The sequence below is a fragment of the Polypterus senegalus genome, chromosome 2 (assembly GCF_016835505.1).
Source record: "Polypterus senegalus isolate Bchr_013 chromosome 2, ASM1683550v1, whole genome shotgun sequence".
Lineage (NCBI taxonomy): Eukaryota > Metazoa > Chordata > Cladistia > Polypteriformes > Polypteridae > Polypterus > Polypterus senegalus.
This window is the reverse complement of record NC_053155.1, coordinates 123,103,248-123,119,586: the sequence shown is the minus strand read 5'-3', so window position 1 is coordinate 123,119,586 and position 16,339 is coordinate 123,103,248. Positions and strand designations below refer to the sequence as shown.

The window sequence follows — 16,339 nt, the reverse complement described above, 5'->3', positions numbered from 1 at the left end:
CAACTATAGAGGGATCACACTCCTCAGCCTCCCTGGAAAAGTCTATTCGGGGTTCTGGAGAGGAGGGTCCGTCGGATAGTGAACCTCGGATTCAGGAGGAACAGTGTGGTTTTCGTCCCTGGTCGGAACAGTGGACCAGCTCTTCACCCTTAGCAGAGTCCTGGAGGGTGCATGGGAGTTTGCCCGACCAGTCTACATGTGTTTTGTCGACTTGGAAAAGGCATTCGACCGTGTCCCTCGGGAATCCTGTGGGGGTGCTCGGGAGTATGGGGTACCGGACCCCTGATAAGAGCTGTTCGGTCTCTGTACAACCGTGTCAGAGCTTGGTCCGCATTGCCGCAGTAAGTCGAGCCCGCTTCCAGTGAGAGTTGGACTCCGCCAGGGCTGCCCTTTGTCACCGATTCTGTTCATAACTTTTATGGACAGAATTTCTAGGCGCAGCCAGGGTGTTGAAGGGGTCCGGTTTGGTGGACTCAGGATTGGGTCACTGCTTTTTGCAGATGATGTTGTCCTGTTTGCTTCATCAGGCCGTGATCTTCAGCTCTCTGGATCGGTTCGCAGCTGAGTGTGAAGAGGCTGGGATGAGAATCAGCACCTCCAAATCCGAGAGCATGGTCCTCAGCCGAAAAAGGGTGGAGTGCCCTCTCAGGGTTGGGGGAGAGATCCTGCCCCAAGTGGAGGAGTTCAAGTATCTTGGGGTCTTGTTCACGAGTGAGGGAAGAATGGAGCGTGAGATCGACAGGCGGATCGGTGCGGCATCCGCAGTGATGCGGCTCTGCATCGGTCTGTCGTGGTGAAAAAGGAGCTGAGCCGTAAGGCAAAGCTCTCAATTTACCAGTCGATCTACGCTCCTACCCTCACCTATGGTCATGAGCTATGGGTAGTGACCGAAAGAACGAGATCGCGAATACAAGCGGCTGAAATTAGTTTCCTCCGCAGGGTGTCTGGGCTTTCCCTTAAAGATAGGGTGAGAAGCTCAGTCATCCGGGAGGGGCTCAGAGTAGAGCCGCTACTCCTCCGCATCGAGAGGAGTCAGATGAGGTGGCTCGGGCATCTGATCAGGATGCCTCCTGGACGCCTCCCTGGTGAGGTGTTCCGGCACGCCCAACCGGGAGGAGGCCCGGGGAAGACCCAGGACACGCTGGAGGGACTATGTCTCCCGGCTGGCCTGGGAACGCCTTTGGGATTCTCCGGAAGAGCTGGAAGAAGTGGCCGGGGAGAGGGAAGTCTGGGCTTCTCTGCTTAAGCTGCTAACCCCGCGACCCGACCTCGGATAAGCGGAAGAGGATGGATGGATATGTTAATATAAAGGGTGGGTATCATAATATGTATGCCAAGACAGATAGAAATTCATATCCCTCATTTTGTTCTTTTTATCATAATTTTTTACAGAGCTTGAACTCTAAATTGCATTCCAACAATGACAACTGAAAAAGAGAGGACATGTGCACTAAATGCTAAAGAAATAACTGCTATTTTAATAACAATTCCACCTGTGAAACTATTACTAAAATAATGACAGCATATCAAAGAAATAACACAACAAAATCTAAGTATCTGAAAAATGTAATCATATCCTACAAAAGGTATATTGTATATTATTATTCTGTAATGACAACATAAGGGCCCAATGTCGTAAATAACAGCATACTTAATTCAGATAGAAATTTGAATTAACAGGAGGTATTTGATGTAACAAGTATGTGCAATCACTGTGGCCCTCCATATACTGAACTGAGTAGCTAAGCTCCATGGTTTTGAGATCTCTAGATTGCGCGACATGTTATTATCAGAGGCCAAGCAACAGCTACAGCCCCCAATTATCTTACAACTCACCAGCTTTAACCATTAATTGCTACAAAGTCTGAGTGAGGTTAAGAAGTACTTTTATAAATTATTTAATTTAGTGGTTAATGTAGCCACCTGTCAGCATAATGTTTGAATAACTCATTATATGTGAACTTCTATCCTAACCTAACCAAATGATGTCTATTTAGAAAGTTACATCAATATTTAATCAGCTGATACAGATAATTTAATATGCTAAACCAAAATGTTGTTATCTCATAAATATAATTGTTTCAGGCTGGGGTTATTACTGCAAAAAGGGAAAAGCAAATTAGTTTTACCAAGCAAAAGTGACCATAACTTCAAAGGTTTTGATTTTGTTTCCTTATGTAATTCTACAATGATTTGGGCAGATTTTTGTTTCTAGTTAAATAAACCAAATTTCAGAAAAGGATTTATTACAACCTATACCTTCAAATACAATATCAGTCATTAAGCGATCAGTGGAAATAGCTCACTACAGTGTTTAAACACTGTCAGATACCGACAGAATGTGAGGAGCCTGAAAACTGTCAGTCTGCAAGTTCCCATGGGCTGATGGGAAAAATGAATGGTCACTGGCAACTATCTCTTTTTGGTATGAATGTTTAAATTTAATAAGCAAATATACATAATTAGTTCAGTTAGCTTTTAGTGGGATTTTAGTGTATAAGTCCAGAATAAATAAGTTTAAATTTTGGTTGTGGGTGGCACAAAACTCACCAAATGACTGACCACATACAATATCTATGAAAAAAACTTTTAAAGCTGTGATATTCACATTGACATACAAATACTATGCAACAAAGACGTTTATATACTTCTGACATTACCAAGCAAATTGTTGCATACAAACATGAACAATGAACTTGGACAGAGTAATTGAACCAACTAACATTATGTCAATTATCAATATAGATTCTAAGCCTAAAAATGTAATATAAAACCTGAAAAAGATGTCAGTCCAAACTTTTTTAAATGGATTTTTCATGAAAGAATATTACAGAACAGTAAAATAATCTCCCAGGAACTGGTCTCTGTTTCATGCACAGAACATTAATGGAATATACCCAAAAAATATATATTTTTTAATTTTATTTACCCCATGTGGTTTGTAACTATGGACAAGAAAAATTCTTAATCTCATGTTTTCTAACAGAATGGGCATCTATAGAGACCAACCATAGTAAGCAATATACAGTAAAAACATTAAAAAAAAAAATCTCATGTCTTAGGTTCAAACAGCCCAAAAATATTTTTTGTTAAAATATTGTTAAAAATCAGAGCCGTGCACAGAGAGGAAACATATTCTCTTAACGATGAATATGACTGGAAACATCGCCTAAATGTGAAAGCAAATATCCAAATACTTTAAATAATCAATGGTGACAGTGGATGAACCATTCACAAAGTAATTTATTACTATTACTTGTTCTTTTACCACTATTGTTATTGTGTAATTTAATATTTTAATATCTGTAGCTGCATCATGCACATTTGAAAGAAAGTGAAATACTCTTACCTCCATTCAATCACTAACTTTTTAGCATGCTAAGCCAATGTTCTTGCATTGGTTTTTATTAGATGGGCACACTATCCTAAGAGTCACCACAATTCCATTATTTAATTCTCTCTATTATAATAAAAAAAACTCCTGGGACAAGACGAGACTTTTTAGCCTGTAATGAGATGTGTCTTTTTCAGAGAAATACTTTCATGTCCCTTGAGACGAGACTTTGTGCCAAGAGATGTAACCACGCCCGGGCCCGGAAATAAATCACAAAGTGTAGATGACGAATAAACAATTCAAAAACGTTGGCGCGATACACATGCAGAGCAGATTAGAGATAATGAAAGTATTAAAATCTGAAAGTCTCAAAAAAATGATAGTAAAGATCGTATTTGCGCAAACAAACAGAAATTATTACTTGGTGAAATAACGAAGAGATTGAATATATTGTTCGGATTTAAACTTTAAGTCAGAGACTTGTAGATCATCTGATTCATGTTGCCATCAGGGAAAAGTAGTGTTTCTTAACAATGAAGAGGCCTATCCGCAAGAATTAAAAGATTTGTTGTCTGGTGAAAGTGAATCTACATACGCAAGCGGCAGAGATGTGAAGTGGCTGGCCAGGGGTTGGCAAGCAAAGCGAGCCGTAGGCAAAGTCCCCTAGTATCATAAAATGTTTAGACCAAGATAGTAAAGGCCGGGGTACAAGATGGATGCTCCATTTCATTTTGCTGAAATAACACAGAAACTGTATAATCAGAAGAGTCTTCCCATCTAGTCAGTAAAAAGGTTTTTCTGGCCTTGGTAAGAGGTTTCAGGAAGGAAGATGCATTCCCTTCAGTAGCTGGCCGACCTCTGGATCCAGCTTTACTTAAATAGTTGCTTCTGAAATTCCAGTCAACTAACGGTGGAAGTGACATCAGAGCTCCTCTAGCATGTCCTACTCAACTCTAGGGTTAATTAGAGAAAGGAATTTAATGTCTGTGTCTTCCCATTATCATTCCCTATTTTTTTCCTGAACAGAGCCTGCAAAACACTCTCTAGACTCGCATGTCTGACCATTTTCCTTCATGCCACTTCAATGTTCATACTTGAACCCAAGACTGTTTGATTAAAATATTTTGTCCAACTTTAAAGTTTGCTGCAAGTGTAACCACCTTAGCTCCCTTTTACTAAGCAGACAGCAAAATCTGAAAACTTGCTCGAAATATGACAGTAAATGCTACATTCCTAAAAGAGTGTTACGCTGTTCATATTAGATGAACTGCTCTTCATCCCACGTCAGTAAAGAAGTGCTTTGGTGTCCATTGTTGATGGGAAAAAAAAAATGTAGCTAACAGCTTTTTGCTTTTCCTTTTTGCTGCATTCATTTTTGTATCACAATAAGATGTAGACACGCATGGAGTCCATCCAATCTAGTAAGAGTTTATTTACAGTACATTGTTTTTTTTTGATGTTAGTGAGATTGTCACTTGAACAAACCAAACCAAACAATTGATTCCACACAATTAGTGCCTAGGCCCAGATCAGGTTTAAAAGAGCCAGTGCCTAACACAGCAACACACAAAGCATGAAACAGCAGGGTGCCAGTCATACTGTAAATGATTGATAAATTAAAAGAATAGTTTAAAAATAATTAGCAATATATAAGCAAATAGAAATGTGGGCGTGAAAAATGCGCATGTCAGGGTTCTCATCTTCTTTTATTAACATTATTAACATTTACATAGGCAACTCACAACATTTATGAAACAATTGGTGACATTTCCTTTGATTTTCCAATTAGAGCACAGGCAGATCAAATGACTTGCTCAGGTTCACACAGTGTCAGTAGTGGGATTTGAGCCACCTTGTTTCCAGAAACAGTTCCTTATCATAACCCTTACCTGTTCCCGACCAAACAACATTTTTCTTTAAGTTTTTTGTCTGCTTCTTTGAATTTATTGTATTTATTTATTCTACAGTCTGCTTTCTTTTTCACTTTGAACAGTGAAGTTCTGATGAACACTCATTGCCTAAGTTTCAATCAAAAATGTCTAATGTTTTCATTGGGCGGAAAGCTGCTCATCTGCCGGTGTGCTGCAGTTTTCCTGATCAGAGAAATGTTCATTGTTAAATCTCTGACATTTGCATGCAAATGTAGTGCACTAATTACAGCCTAAATATTAAATCATCATAAGAGCAATGCAGTCTGGAATCCTGTAGAATATTAGAAGTAAGATACAGTGAAAACCAGCCAGATGTCCTCCAAGTAATTTAGCTTCACGAAATAAACAAACATTAATTTCCAAAATCTAGACCGCAGTCTTTTTAATTTAATGGGTACAGCACAGCTTATTTTCTTAGCTCTTTTTTAACCACTAGTGTAAAATAGTCACTAGGTGTACTGACTTGTTGTTCTGAGGGTTTATGTCAGCTTGATGCATACATGATTCATCCACTAAGAATCCTGCAAACATGCTCAGCCCTATAAAACCAAAGGTAGATTCAAATAGCTGAACTTAGATGTGTTCAAAAATGTCTCACTGGATGTTACAGCTTTGCCTTTTGCAGAATGTGTTCCTCATATGGAGTAAGCCAGTCCTAAAGGAAAATTCACTCCAACCAGATGATGTAAACTATGCTCGGGTATGTAGATTTTCATAAATCTGCTCTATGCCAATTACACTAAAATAAACAGGGCACATATGGTAGACATATTCATACATCACTGGCTACAACACCTTTTAAGATAAAACTAAGGAAAGCATCATCCTTCTTTGGAAAGTTGAAGAGATAATTATTTTCCAGTCTTAAATCATTTCAAAGGCTATTTATTGCTTGGTATATTGCACATCATTGAGAAATAATTTAACATTTTTCTTATGACTATGCACTTAGTCTGTGTATTTCACCTGAAAAAAGGATATTTATGGAGAATGATAAAAATACAATACAGTACTTGATACAAAAAAGCAGCAGGCAGAATTAACTGTGAGGCATTTACACAGCTGTCTTCAAATGTACATCATTATGCAGACTGGACTCAAAATTAATAAAAGAAGATTTGCATTCAGTTTAATATATATATACTCAGCCGCTTTGCTTGCAAAGGAAAAAGTCGTGGTATAACTAAAACCAAAAGGTGCGACTAATGGACAGAGTGGATTAAAATACATAAATTACTATTTAATGACAAAAAAAAGAAGCAAAAAAGAGCTGATTTCTGCAATTGTAATGTGTTAATTACGTTCATCATACTGCTTTGTTTTATTTAAAAGAGAACTACTGGTAACTAAAAATAGGGTATTTATTTTATTAGGCCACTTTCTTTAAACTCTTGTAAGACAGATAAAAGCTAAAGATTAACACTAAAAAGAGATACTAAAAATACAACAGATTACTAGAACATAAATTCAAAAGTGATTTTGAATTCTTGTACAAGAAATAAAAACTACATTCTGATTTATTTTCTTTTACTTTTGCACTAAGAATCATCTTTGCTTTTTTTTTTTATTGTATGTTTCCATAAAAACAGCGCTTAACATTAAGAACGATTTTGAAGTATAGGATGCAAACAGCCACAACAACGCTTCAGACAGAAGCGTTACAAAAAAACCTTCTAATGTTTGGCTTTGTGCTGTTTTTGAACATGTAAAATTCTAGGCTTACCTGAAGATGTTTTACAACTTAACTGAAGTCCGTCCAGGTCGTGCCAAAAGACATACTCCAGAACTGGAAAGAAAAACTAAAGAAATGCAGTCCTTCTTTGGGCTGGAGGTGACTGGGCAGTTGAATCCTCAGACCATTAAAGTGATGAAGATGCCACGCTGTGGAGTTCCTGATGTGGAAAATTACCACTTCTATCCAGGCAAACCAAAATGGAGAAACCACACAATCACATACAGGTACTAATTTGACTTTAATATAGCCTGAGACAAAGCTTGTTAATACAGCAGATGTGCTGGTTACAATATGTGAGCTTCTTAGGACTGCCTCTGCCATTGTCCTAAATCATTACATGGTTGGGATGCTAAAGTCTTTCCAGGCAGCATTGGGAACTAATTGAAATGATCTCTGATAGAACACTCAAACACACTCAGTTAAAGCAGGGCCAAGTTACACACATAAAATGTTTCAAAGTGAGAGGGACACCTCAACAAATTCCACACAGATAAAGCGAAAATGAGCAACCACCACATAGGCACCAGGCCTGATCAATAACTGAATTATGGCTTCTGGAAACGTGAGGGAGCAGGGCTACTGTAAGTACCAAGCCCCTACAATTTAGTTCACTGAGGATTAAGATAGACTACTAAATGATGCAAAAAATAGACGTGCTACTTATCCATTCCAAATAAATGTAGAAGTGTACCAATAAATTAATTAATTTGCTGATTCCACTTTCTTCAGTAAGGGATTGTGGAAAAGTGTACTTTATTTTATAAATGATAGTCCTAAATGGGGTAGCAGTTCATTGCAGAGAACAAGAAAGAAACACATGTAAGCTGAGGTCAGACTACACGACTTCTAGTCGTGGGATGTATCAAACTGATCTTGTCACCGGACCGTGTAAGTTTAAATGACTAAAAATCACAGGGCATTTCAAATTTACCAAATTAGTGCTGACCTCCCTGCACAATCGTGCTTATTCTTTTTTTTTTTTTGACATCTAGTAATGTGCTCCTTGTGGAGCTGATGATGTGAGAAGTGTTAACAGATACAGCAAGTTCAGCAGTAATCTCTACCCTTATTTTTATTTTTCCCATTCTGCCATGGTATATAAAAAATGAGACATAAGTCAGACGAGCCTTTCTGCTTTTTGTGAGGAAGAAAATACTCTTATTCTACCCTTATTCCTCATCACTGCACTGTACTTCCAGATGAGTATTCAATCGTCATACACACAGAAACAACCCCTACGACTAAAGATGAGTCATGGACTAGTTGGATTGAGCCGCTGGGTTTGTCACACTAGACGACCGAATCCGATTCACTAAGGTTATGTGAAAGAAGGCTATGACTGAACTTGCTGGAAAGTCATATAATGTGAAATTGCCTTTAGTCAGAGTGATGTTAATAAATTAATCAAATGCTATTGCTCTTATGATGAACATTTCTCCATATTTTAGGATCTTACAGAATTACATTGTTATTATTTGACTTGCATTTCTGATTTCAAAATAATTCATGTATCGAAGTGATTTCAGAATGTGAATGGAGTACTCTTCTTTGAACCAATAAAATACCATGTATTCCTTTTTCATTTTCCATCAATATAAAAAGGATGTATTTTATTGTATTACTTTTACTAATTTGTAATATACCATTTACTTATTACAATACCCGTTTAGTACATGAAATAATGTCTGTGACACAGCTCTAATTTTTACTGACAGGAAAAAAACTTAAACACTTTCTTTCAAAATTCATTAAATTGTGTTTGAGTGATTGAATAAATAATTTTATTAAATGAATTAGCCGTGCTACCCATCTAAGGCGGGTTAAAATCTAAGCAATCAACGTAGACCTCAGTGATTACATTTGCAGTGCACCATACAATGAATATGACTCTGTTATAAGCTATTTTGTATGGGATTCATAAAAGCAACATTAATGTTTGTGATGTGCCATCTATTGAAATGACAAAGGCAATGCATTTTGTTACTAAAAATATTTGTGATGCACCATCATTTGGAATAATAGAGACGTACCAACAGGATGAACATACAGACATGTATCCTTTTATTAAGGTACACAAATAAATGAAAATTACCAGGAAGTTGAATTAAGTGAGCAACTTCAACAAAAATTAATTTGAAACTAAACATATGATGTCAAATGAAGCAAACAAGCAGCATAAATAGAAAGATTCGTACAGGGGTGTCCACATCAACATTAACAGATCTATTGTGCCTATAGACATATTGGGAGATACACATTTCACAAACACACATTCAGAATAGTCTACATAAGGGTGACATCCACATAATCATGCCTACTGCATGAGGCTGCTGTTGCTTTGCTACTTGGTTCACAGTGCACAAAGATGACTAAAAGATAAGCTTGATTTTTATGTGAATATAAAGTGGAGCATAAACACATTAAAAGTATATCACATCCCTCCAAATACAATTCAACCACAAAAATTAAATTTTTGGCTAAGTAGATTTTTTTTATTTTATATTAGTGGGCAAGAGGCGGCATGGTGGCACAGTGGGTAACGCTGCCGCCTCGCAGTTAGGAGATCGGGGTTCGCTTCCTGGGTCCTCCCTGTGTGGAGTTTGCATGTTCTCCCCATGTCTGCGTTTTTCTCCGGGTGTTCTGGTTTCCTCCCACAGTCCAAAGGTGCATTGGTGATCCTAAACTGTCACTGGTGTGTGTGTGTGCCCTGTGGTTGGCAGGCACTCTGCCCGGGATTTGTTTCCTGCCTTGCGCCCTGTGTTGGCTGGGTTTGGCTCCAGCAGACCCTCTTGATCCTGTAGTTAGGATATAGCGGGTTGGATAATGGATGGATGGATTATTGGGCAAGATGAAAAGTTAAAAGAATTTTGGTAATTTTGTTTTGTCAAAATTGTCCAACTCATAGTTCCTACTTCAAGTGGAATTCACATTAAATTTCTGAGGTTCGCTTCCTGGGTCCTACCTGCGTGAAGTTTGCATGTTCTTCCCATGTCTGCGTGGGTTTCCTCCCACAGTCCATAGACATGCAGGTTAGGCACATTGGCGATTCTGAATTGTCCCATGTGTGTGCGCCCTGCCCGGGGTTTGTTTCCTTGCGCCCTGTGTTGGCTGGGATTGGCTCCAGCAGATCCCCGTGACCCTGTAGTTCGGATATAGCCGGTTGGATGGATAAACTTTTCTTTGCCAAAGTCCTCAAGCTCACTGTGGCTTGGCTTCCCTTCTCAACTTGATTCCAACAATCTGAAGAAATCATCTTGCTTCAGGTCATACCATAACAGAGTTGTGAAACTATCCTGCACAACATGATTTATAATGTTGTAGCAGCCTCTGGAATTGTTAGCCTGTTATTTTTTTTAGTCTCTTATCCTACATTTCATCAAGTTGATCACAACTTTTAACTGTCCAGAATGGGCAGCACCTCAGTCATGTCTGATATTGCTTTCTGCTGTTTCATTTCCTACTATTTCATTACCTAATAAATAACAATCAGTGAGAGGTTAGAATACATTTGAGAAATTGATAAATATGTTCACTCTAAATAAGTTGTTGATGCTAGGTGGAACTGTTTCTCCTTTAAATGCAACAGACAGGCACTCAGGACACCAGGTAAAGGCACTAAGAAGATTTATTAATAATTCTCTTTTTAAACAGTGCCCTCCAAGCCATAGCCACAATAACAAAGGCAAGTAAATCACATTAACAAACACAATTATTTCTCTTTCTATCTTTCACTCCTCCACACCTCCCAGCAACCTTCGTCCACCTCTACCCGACTCCAGGTCACCTGCTGGGTTCACAGCAGTCCTTTATATATGGTCCAATCCGGAAGGGCTTCTGGTCTTCCGTCCACGTAACTTCTTAGCACTTCCAGGTCAGATAGAGAGATCAAGTCTTCTTCAGCCTGGAAGTAATTCTGGATTTCCGTCCTCATGACTCATTAATACTTCCAGGCTATGAAGGTAGTATGACTCTCCATATCTTTCCACAGCACCCCCTGGCAGAACCCACAGCACCCAACAGGGCTGAGATACCTGTTCTGTCTTTCTTCACTCACCAAGGGGGCGGTGGTTCTCACACAGTTTTAGCCCAAAATTACGCACAGCAGACCTTTTAGGTAACAAAAATAAACTTTTATTTATCTCACACCTCAGAGATGCTTACTCTTCCATTTTCTTATTTCTTCTCTGCCATAAGCTCCCAGGATACTTTGTAAATAAAAAAACAACATTCCCATCCCACTTTTCAGACCAATCACAAAATGAACATTTGCATTCTGGGGTTCAGTGCTCAGACACTATAATACCAAACTCCAAGTTCCAGGAATGCCCTGTGGGAATCGGGGGCATTGCTACTCTCCAGGAAAGCTACCATCTAGCATCTTGGGGGAGGCAGTGTTCTAAAAAAGCTGCCTTCCCCCATTCTTCCATATCAGGGGCGCCCTGGTCGGGTTGAGTTGCCAGCCGTCTCTTACAAAGCAAAAAAGTAAATTAAATGCAAAGTAAATGTAAAGTGCACAAAGTAATGAACAATAAATACAAATTATGCATCATAATTTATAAAAAAAATATAATAATAATAAAGTTAACATTAAAATTTTAAAAATGGTGTGTAAAGGTGTTACTGTAACTTACTGTTTGTTGCTTTGGTTATAACAAATGCAGCTACTATGCAGCCGCTGAGCTGGTGATGAACGCCTCTCCCAGCACATGGTAGATCTCAGGTAAGATTCCATCAGCTTTTAACGATGTAAAACATTTCACCAGCGGTAAAAGTGATAGTAGCCAGTAGGAGACATACTACAATGCTTAAATTTCCATTTCTGTTTACTGTATTATAAGCCAAATCACAAACGGCAGAATTGTCTAAACAATCTCAGTCAATCCAATTGGTTTGCCCTATCACTATCAGGTTCCTAATGCTCTCCTCCGAAATTTTCCTGACCAACTCTAAGTTTACTGTACATTTTTGTACAGCACTCTGTATGGCTGACCAGAAAACCTAAATAAGCTGTATATACTGCAGAAGTCAGGAAACACAACATACAAATGTGCTCTTGACAGTGAGAGAGTAAATTGAATTTACGTTTAGTGCCGAGTTCTTCATTGTTTAGGTGTTTTCAGTTGTTTCAGTGCCTTCGGAGTGGCTGGTTTGGTACAAGACACTTGCATCCAAGCTTTCACTGTCAGTTGGACAATTGACTTTTAGCTGTTGGTTTCTTCTCCTAATCGAATCACAGTTTTAGTTTCAATTTCAGTTAATTGAAATTGTAATTCTTGTTTTACAGACGAATTTGATTACTTTCTCACTCCACATAAGTTGTCACGTATTCTCCTCTGCTGCTTTAAAACATTCCATCCATTTTTTCAGAGTGTGTGTGACGCTCTTGTTCTTCCAATTCCACTCCAACAGTTCAGTTCTAACTCTACTAATTAAGTAGGCTCAGCATTCCAGATTCTTTACTACTTACCACTGCCCTACTTCTTCATTTCCTCCTGTTAAATGTTTTTCTTTTTTTCCCACATTTTGCTTCCAGACATGTAAATGTAAATTCTCTTTATAATTTTTGAAATCAGTTCCGATTGCATTTCACATTACAAAACAAAAAAATTCTTGAAACATACATTGGTGCCCCATTGGGGCAATTTCCTGCCTTACCTGTGCTGTCACTATGCATTTGGCATCAGTACAGGGTGCCAGTCCCTCCCAGGCAGCTGTATAATAATACATTTTAAAAAATGTACAATTAAACATTGCATATCCCAAAAACCCACTATCATTCCAGAATGGCTTTGTTTGTGATGTTTACATGTTCTCTGGGAATTCCAGTTTCCTTTCACCATTCAAAGATATGCAATTAGGTCTAGTGCTAAGGGAGTGTGCATAGGTGTGCCATGTGTTAAATTTTCATCACAACCAGACTTGGTTCCTGCCTTTGTATAGAGCAATGGAACTACAGCATATAACTCATTACTCCATGTGCAGTTTGCTTTAATATTGAGTATGGATTGGGGTGGAGTGGTGGCTCTGAGGCTAGGGATCTGCACCAGCAATTGGAAGGCTGAGGTGTCAACCGCTGTACTCGGGTCCCAATCCTGGTGGTTCGTTGTTTGGTGGGTGTGGCAATGCGCTATCAGCTCATGCTCCCAACCTTTCGTCTACAGATATATGTGTGTGTTTGAACTGTAATTTACAGTGAAGCATTTAGTTTATATGGGCCAAGTCAAGTTCAAGCACAAGTATGACTTCCAATGCATTGAGACATGTTTTTGTTTGTTGTAGCGCTTGAATACTTTAATAAATTCGTAACAGAGACAGGGAAAAGAAACCTTTGAAAGAAAACTTCTTACAAGGGCAGGATACTGTGACACTCTACAACCTTGTACTTCATTAAGCCAGTTTAGAAAACAGCTTGATGGATGCATATACAGTACACCGCAGTTCAGTGAAATAATCATCTGAAAAGAAACTGATGTAGGAAGTCATCACCTCTAGATAATATTAAAAAGCTCACTATTTTAAGCATTTGATATTTAGGAAAAGGGAGGCACGGTGGCGCAGTGGTAGCACAGCTGCCTGTAGTTAGGATACAGCAGGTTGGATGATGGATGGATGGATGGATATTTAGGAAAAATAAAGTTTATTCAGAAAGATGCTCCAGCAAATTCTAGAGGGTATTTTTAATCATTCATTAAACAAACAGGCTTGTTGAGGATAACTTTTACTACCTGTAAAAAACTGGTATGGAATGGTCCCTGATGTACTTCCAAGTAAATTACAATTTAGTGATACTGCAGGAAATCACTCAAAAGAATATTTTACAACACAATATATTTGATTGTTCTGTACAATAACATATAATCACGCACATTAACTTATATAATATGTATTACCAGATCTACTACCTGTCTAAGACAGTGTAAAATCCAAGTAATTAATGTAGACCTTAGCATTAATGTTTGCAGTGCACCATGCAATGCATATGTCTCTGTTATGTGACATTTGGTATGGAATTCTTAAAAGCAGTGTTAATGTTTGGGCTGGGTCAGCTACTGGAATGCCAAATGCAATGCATTCAGTTTATTACTAAATGACAGAGACATAGCAACTAGACAGACAGACAGACAGACAGACAGACAGACAGACAGACAGACAGACAGACAGACAGACAAATAAATGTAGAGTATAATGGACAGGAAACTGAATCAAGTGAACAATTTGAAATGAAACATATGGAGTCAAATGAAGCAAACAAGCTGCATAGATAGATAGTTTGGTACAAAAGGTGGTTTAATGCTTGTATCCACATCAACTTTTGCAGCTCTATTGTGGTCATAGGTGCCAAGTTATCATATTTGTTGGGATTATGCATCCATAATAGTCTACATACTGCATTCTTTCACCCCAATTTTCAAGCCTTGTTGCTATAACAAGCACTTTGACGGGCTACCAAAATCTGTTACACTTGTTGCTGTATTATTTTCATCCACCCATGTTGAGCTAACGAAAATGCAATTTAGCCTTTATGACAAATGCTACCATATTTTCATCGTTTTTAACTTTCATGAGGTTTGTTTCAATAAGCTCTTATTAAATAAACATCATGACCTAACTACCTGTATGACTAATTATGCTTGCATCACAATCTACAGTGTGACAGTCACGAGACCCTGCATGATTCAATGCAATTATAAAGCCATTCCTAATGCATTTTGATGCATCTATATTTTTGGCTGTATAACTTTTTTTAAGTTATAAATTTGCTGCTTTTAATGCAAAATTATAATTAATCTTGAAAAATAATATACTGAATTTAATCCCATTGTTTTTCTTTTCTCTCTATTATAAAAAAAAATCTTGGAAGGAGACCAGATGTGATTTTCTCGGAGAGACACTTACATGTCCCACAAGACGAGTCATTGTGCCAGAAGATTTAACCACAGTGCGGGGCCAGAAATAAAAGACAAAGAGAGTAGAACATCGTAAAGAATTCAAAATCGTTGGCGCGGTACATATGCAGAGCAGGTTAGATACAAGGGAAGTATGAAAATTCAAGTCTCCAAAAAAAATGATAGTAAAGATCACATTAGTGCAAACAAACAGAAATCATTACTCGGTGAAATAACGGAACAGTGAAAAGATCGAATATATTGTTCGTATTTAAACTTTAAGTCGAAGACTTGTAGATCGTCTAATTCATGCTGCCGTCAGAGAAAAAGGTAGTGTTTCTTCCCAAAGAAAAGGCATATCTGCAAGAATTAAAGGATTCCAAAAATGTAGGCGCGATATGAAGTCCTGTGAGACAGAGACTTTTAACATGAGATTCTTTCAAATCACGCCATCACGCCATACTTACAACCTTTGGAAGTAAGTCCCATGAGACAGTGACTTTTGCCATTAGATTCTATCAAGTCACTCCCTACTTACAACCATTTTCAAACAAGGCCATGGTCATCTAGCCTCAGTCGTGTGAATGCTTTTGTCAGACACAGTTCCTGTGCTCTCAGCTCTTAATCGTGTGAATACTTTTGGCAGGCACAATACAGCATGTGTCAGTATATATTACAGCATCATGTAGAGTCATGTCATTTTCTAATACGCTTAATCCAGAGCAGAGCTGGGCAGGGGTTTTGCTGGAGCCATTCGTAGCCAGCATAGGGCACAAGGCAGGAACAAACCCTGGATTTAACACCAGCCCATCACAGGATGAATCAACACAAAGACACATATACACACACGAGACAATTTATCAATGCCAGTTCACCTAACACTCATGTCTTTAGACAGTGGGAGAATACTGGAGCACTGGGAGGAAACCCATGCAAATATGGAGAAAACATGCAAACTCCACAAAGGGAGGACTCATGGCACAAACCCAGGGCTCCTTACTGCAAGGCCGCAGTGCATCCGTTGCATAACCCAATGTACAGTCAACAACTAAAATAACAGTGTGCCTATATTGGACCATTTTCTGATTAAATTACAAGGAATTTCAGCCTGTCCCCAATCTCTACACATAAAGGTGTCCCTATTACTCATACATTATACTGCACTGTTCTCACAGATTTTGAAGACTTTGTCAAATATGGTTAATTAAAAAAAAAAGAAAAGTGTGCCATAAAACAAGCACAAAAATGAGTACCTGTGTGTAATTTACTCAGAATAATTACATCTGCACATTCAAATACACTTCTATGGTCAGCCTAATGACTAGAGAGAAGCTGCACCGATAACTTAGTGAAAATCCAACATGAGTGCTGTAACTTGAGGGGCTTTGATCATCTGTGACAGTGATATGCTCAATACAGAGCGCTAGTACTTCTTTCTCACCATCTTGGTATA

General features: G+C 38.4%; 1 protein-coding gene across 1 annotated transcript in view; it reads left to right on the top strand.

Moving 5' to 3' along the window:
- The first annotated feature begins 5,855 nt into the window (after window positions 1-5,855).
- Window positions 5,856-16,339, top strand: part of mmp20a (matrix metallopeptidase 20a (enamelysin)) — a 57,410-nt gene continuing 46,926 nt past the window's right edge. The window contains exons 1-2 of the mRNA XM_039744521.1: window positions 5,856-5,965; window positions 6,983-7,224. Coding sequence (XP_039600455.1) covers window positions 5,867-5,965; window positions 6,983-7,224 — 341 coding nt within the window. The 5' untranslated portion in view covers window positions 5,856-5,866. The remainder of the gene's footprint in view (window positions 5,966-6,982; window positions 7,225-16,339) is intronic.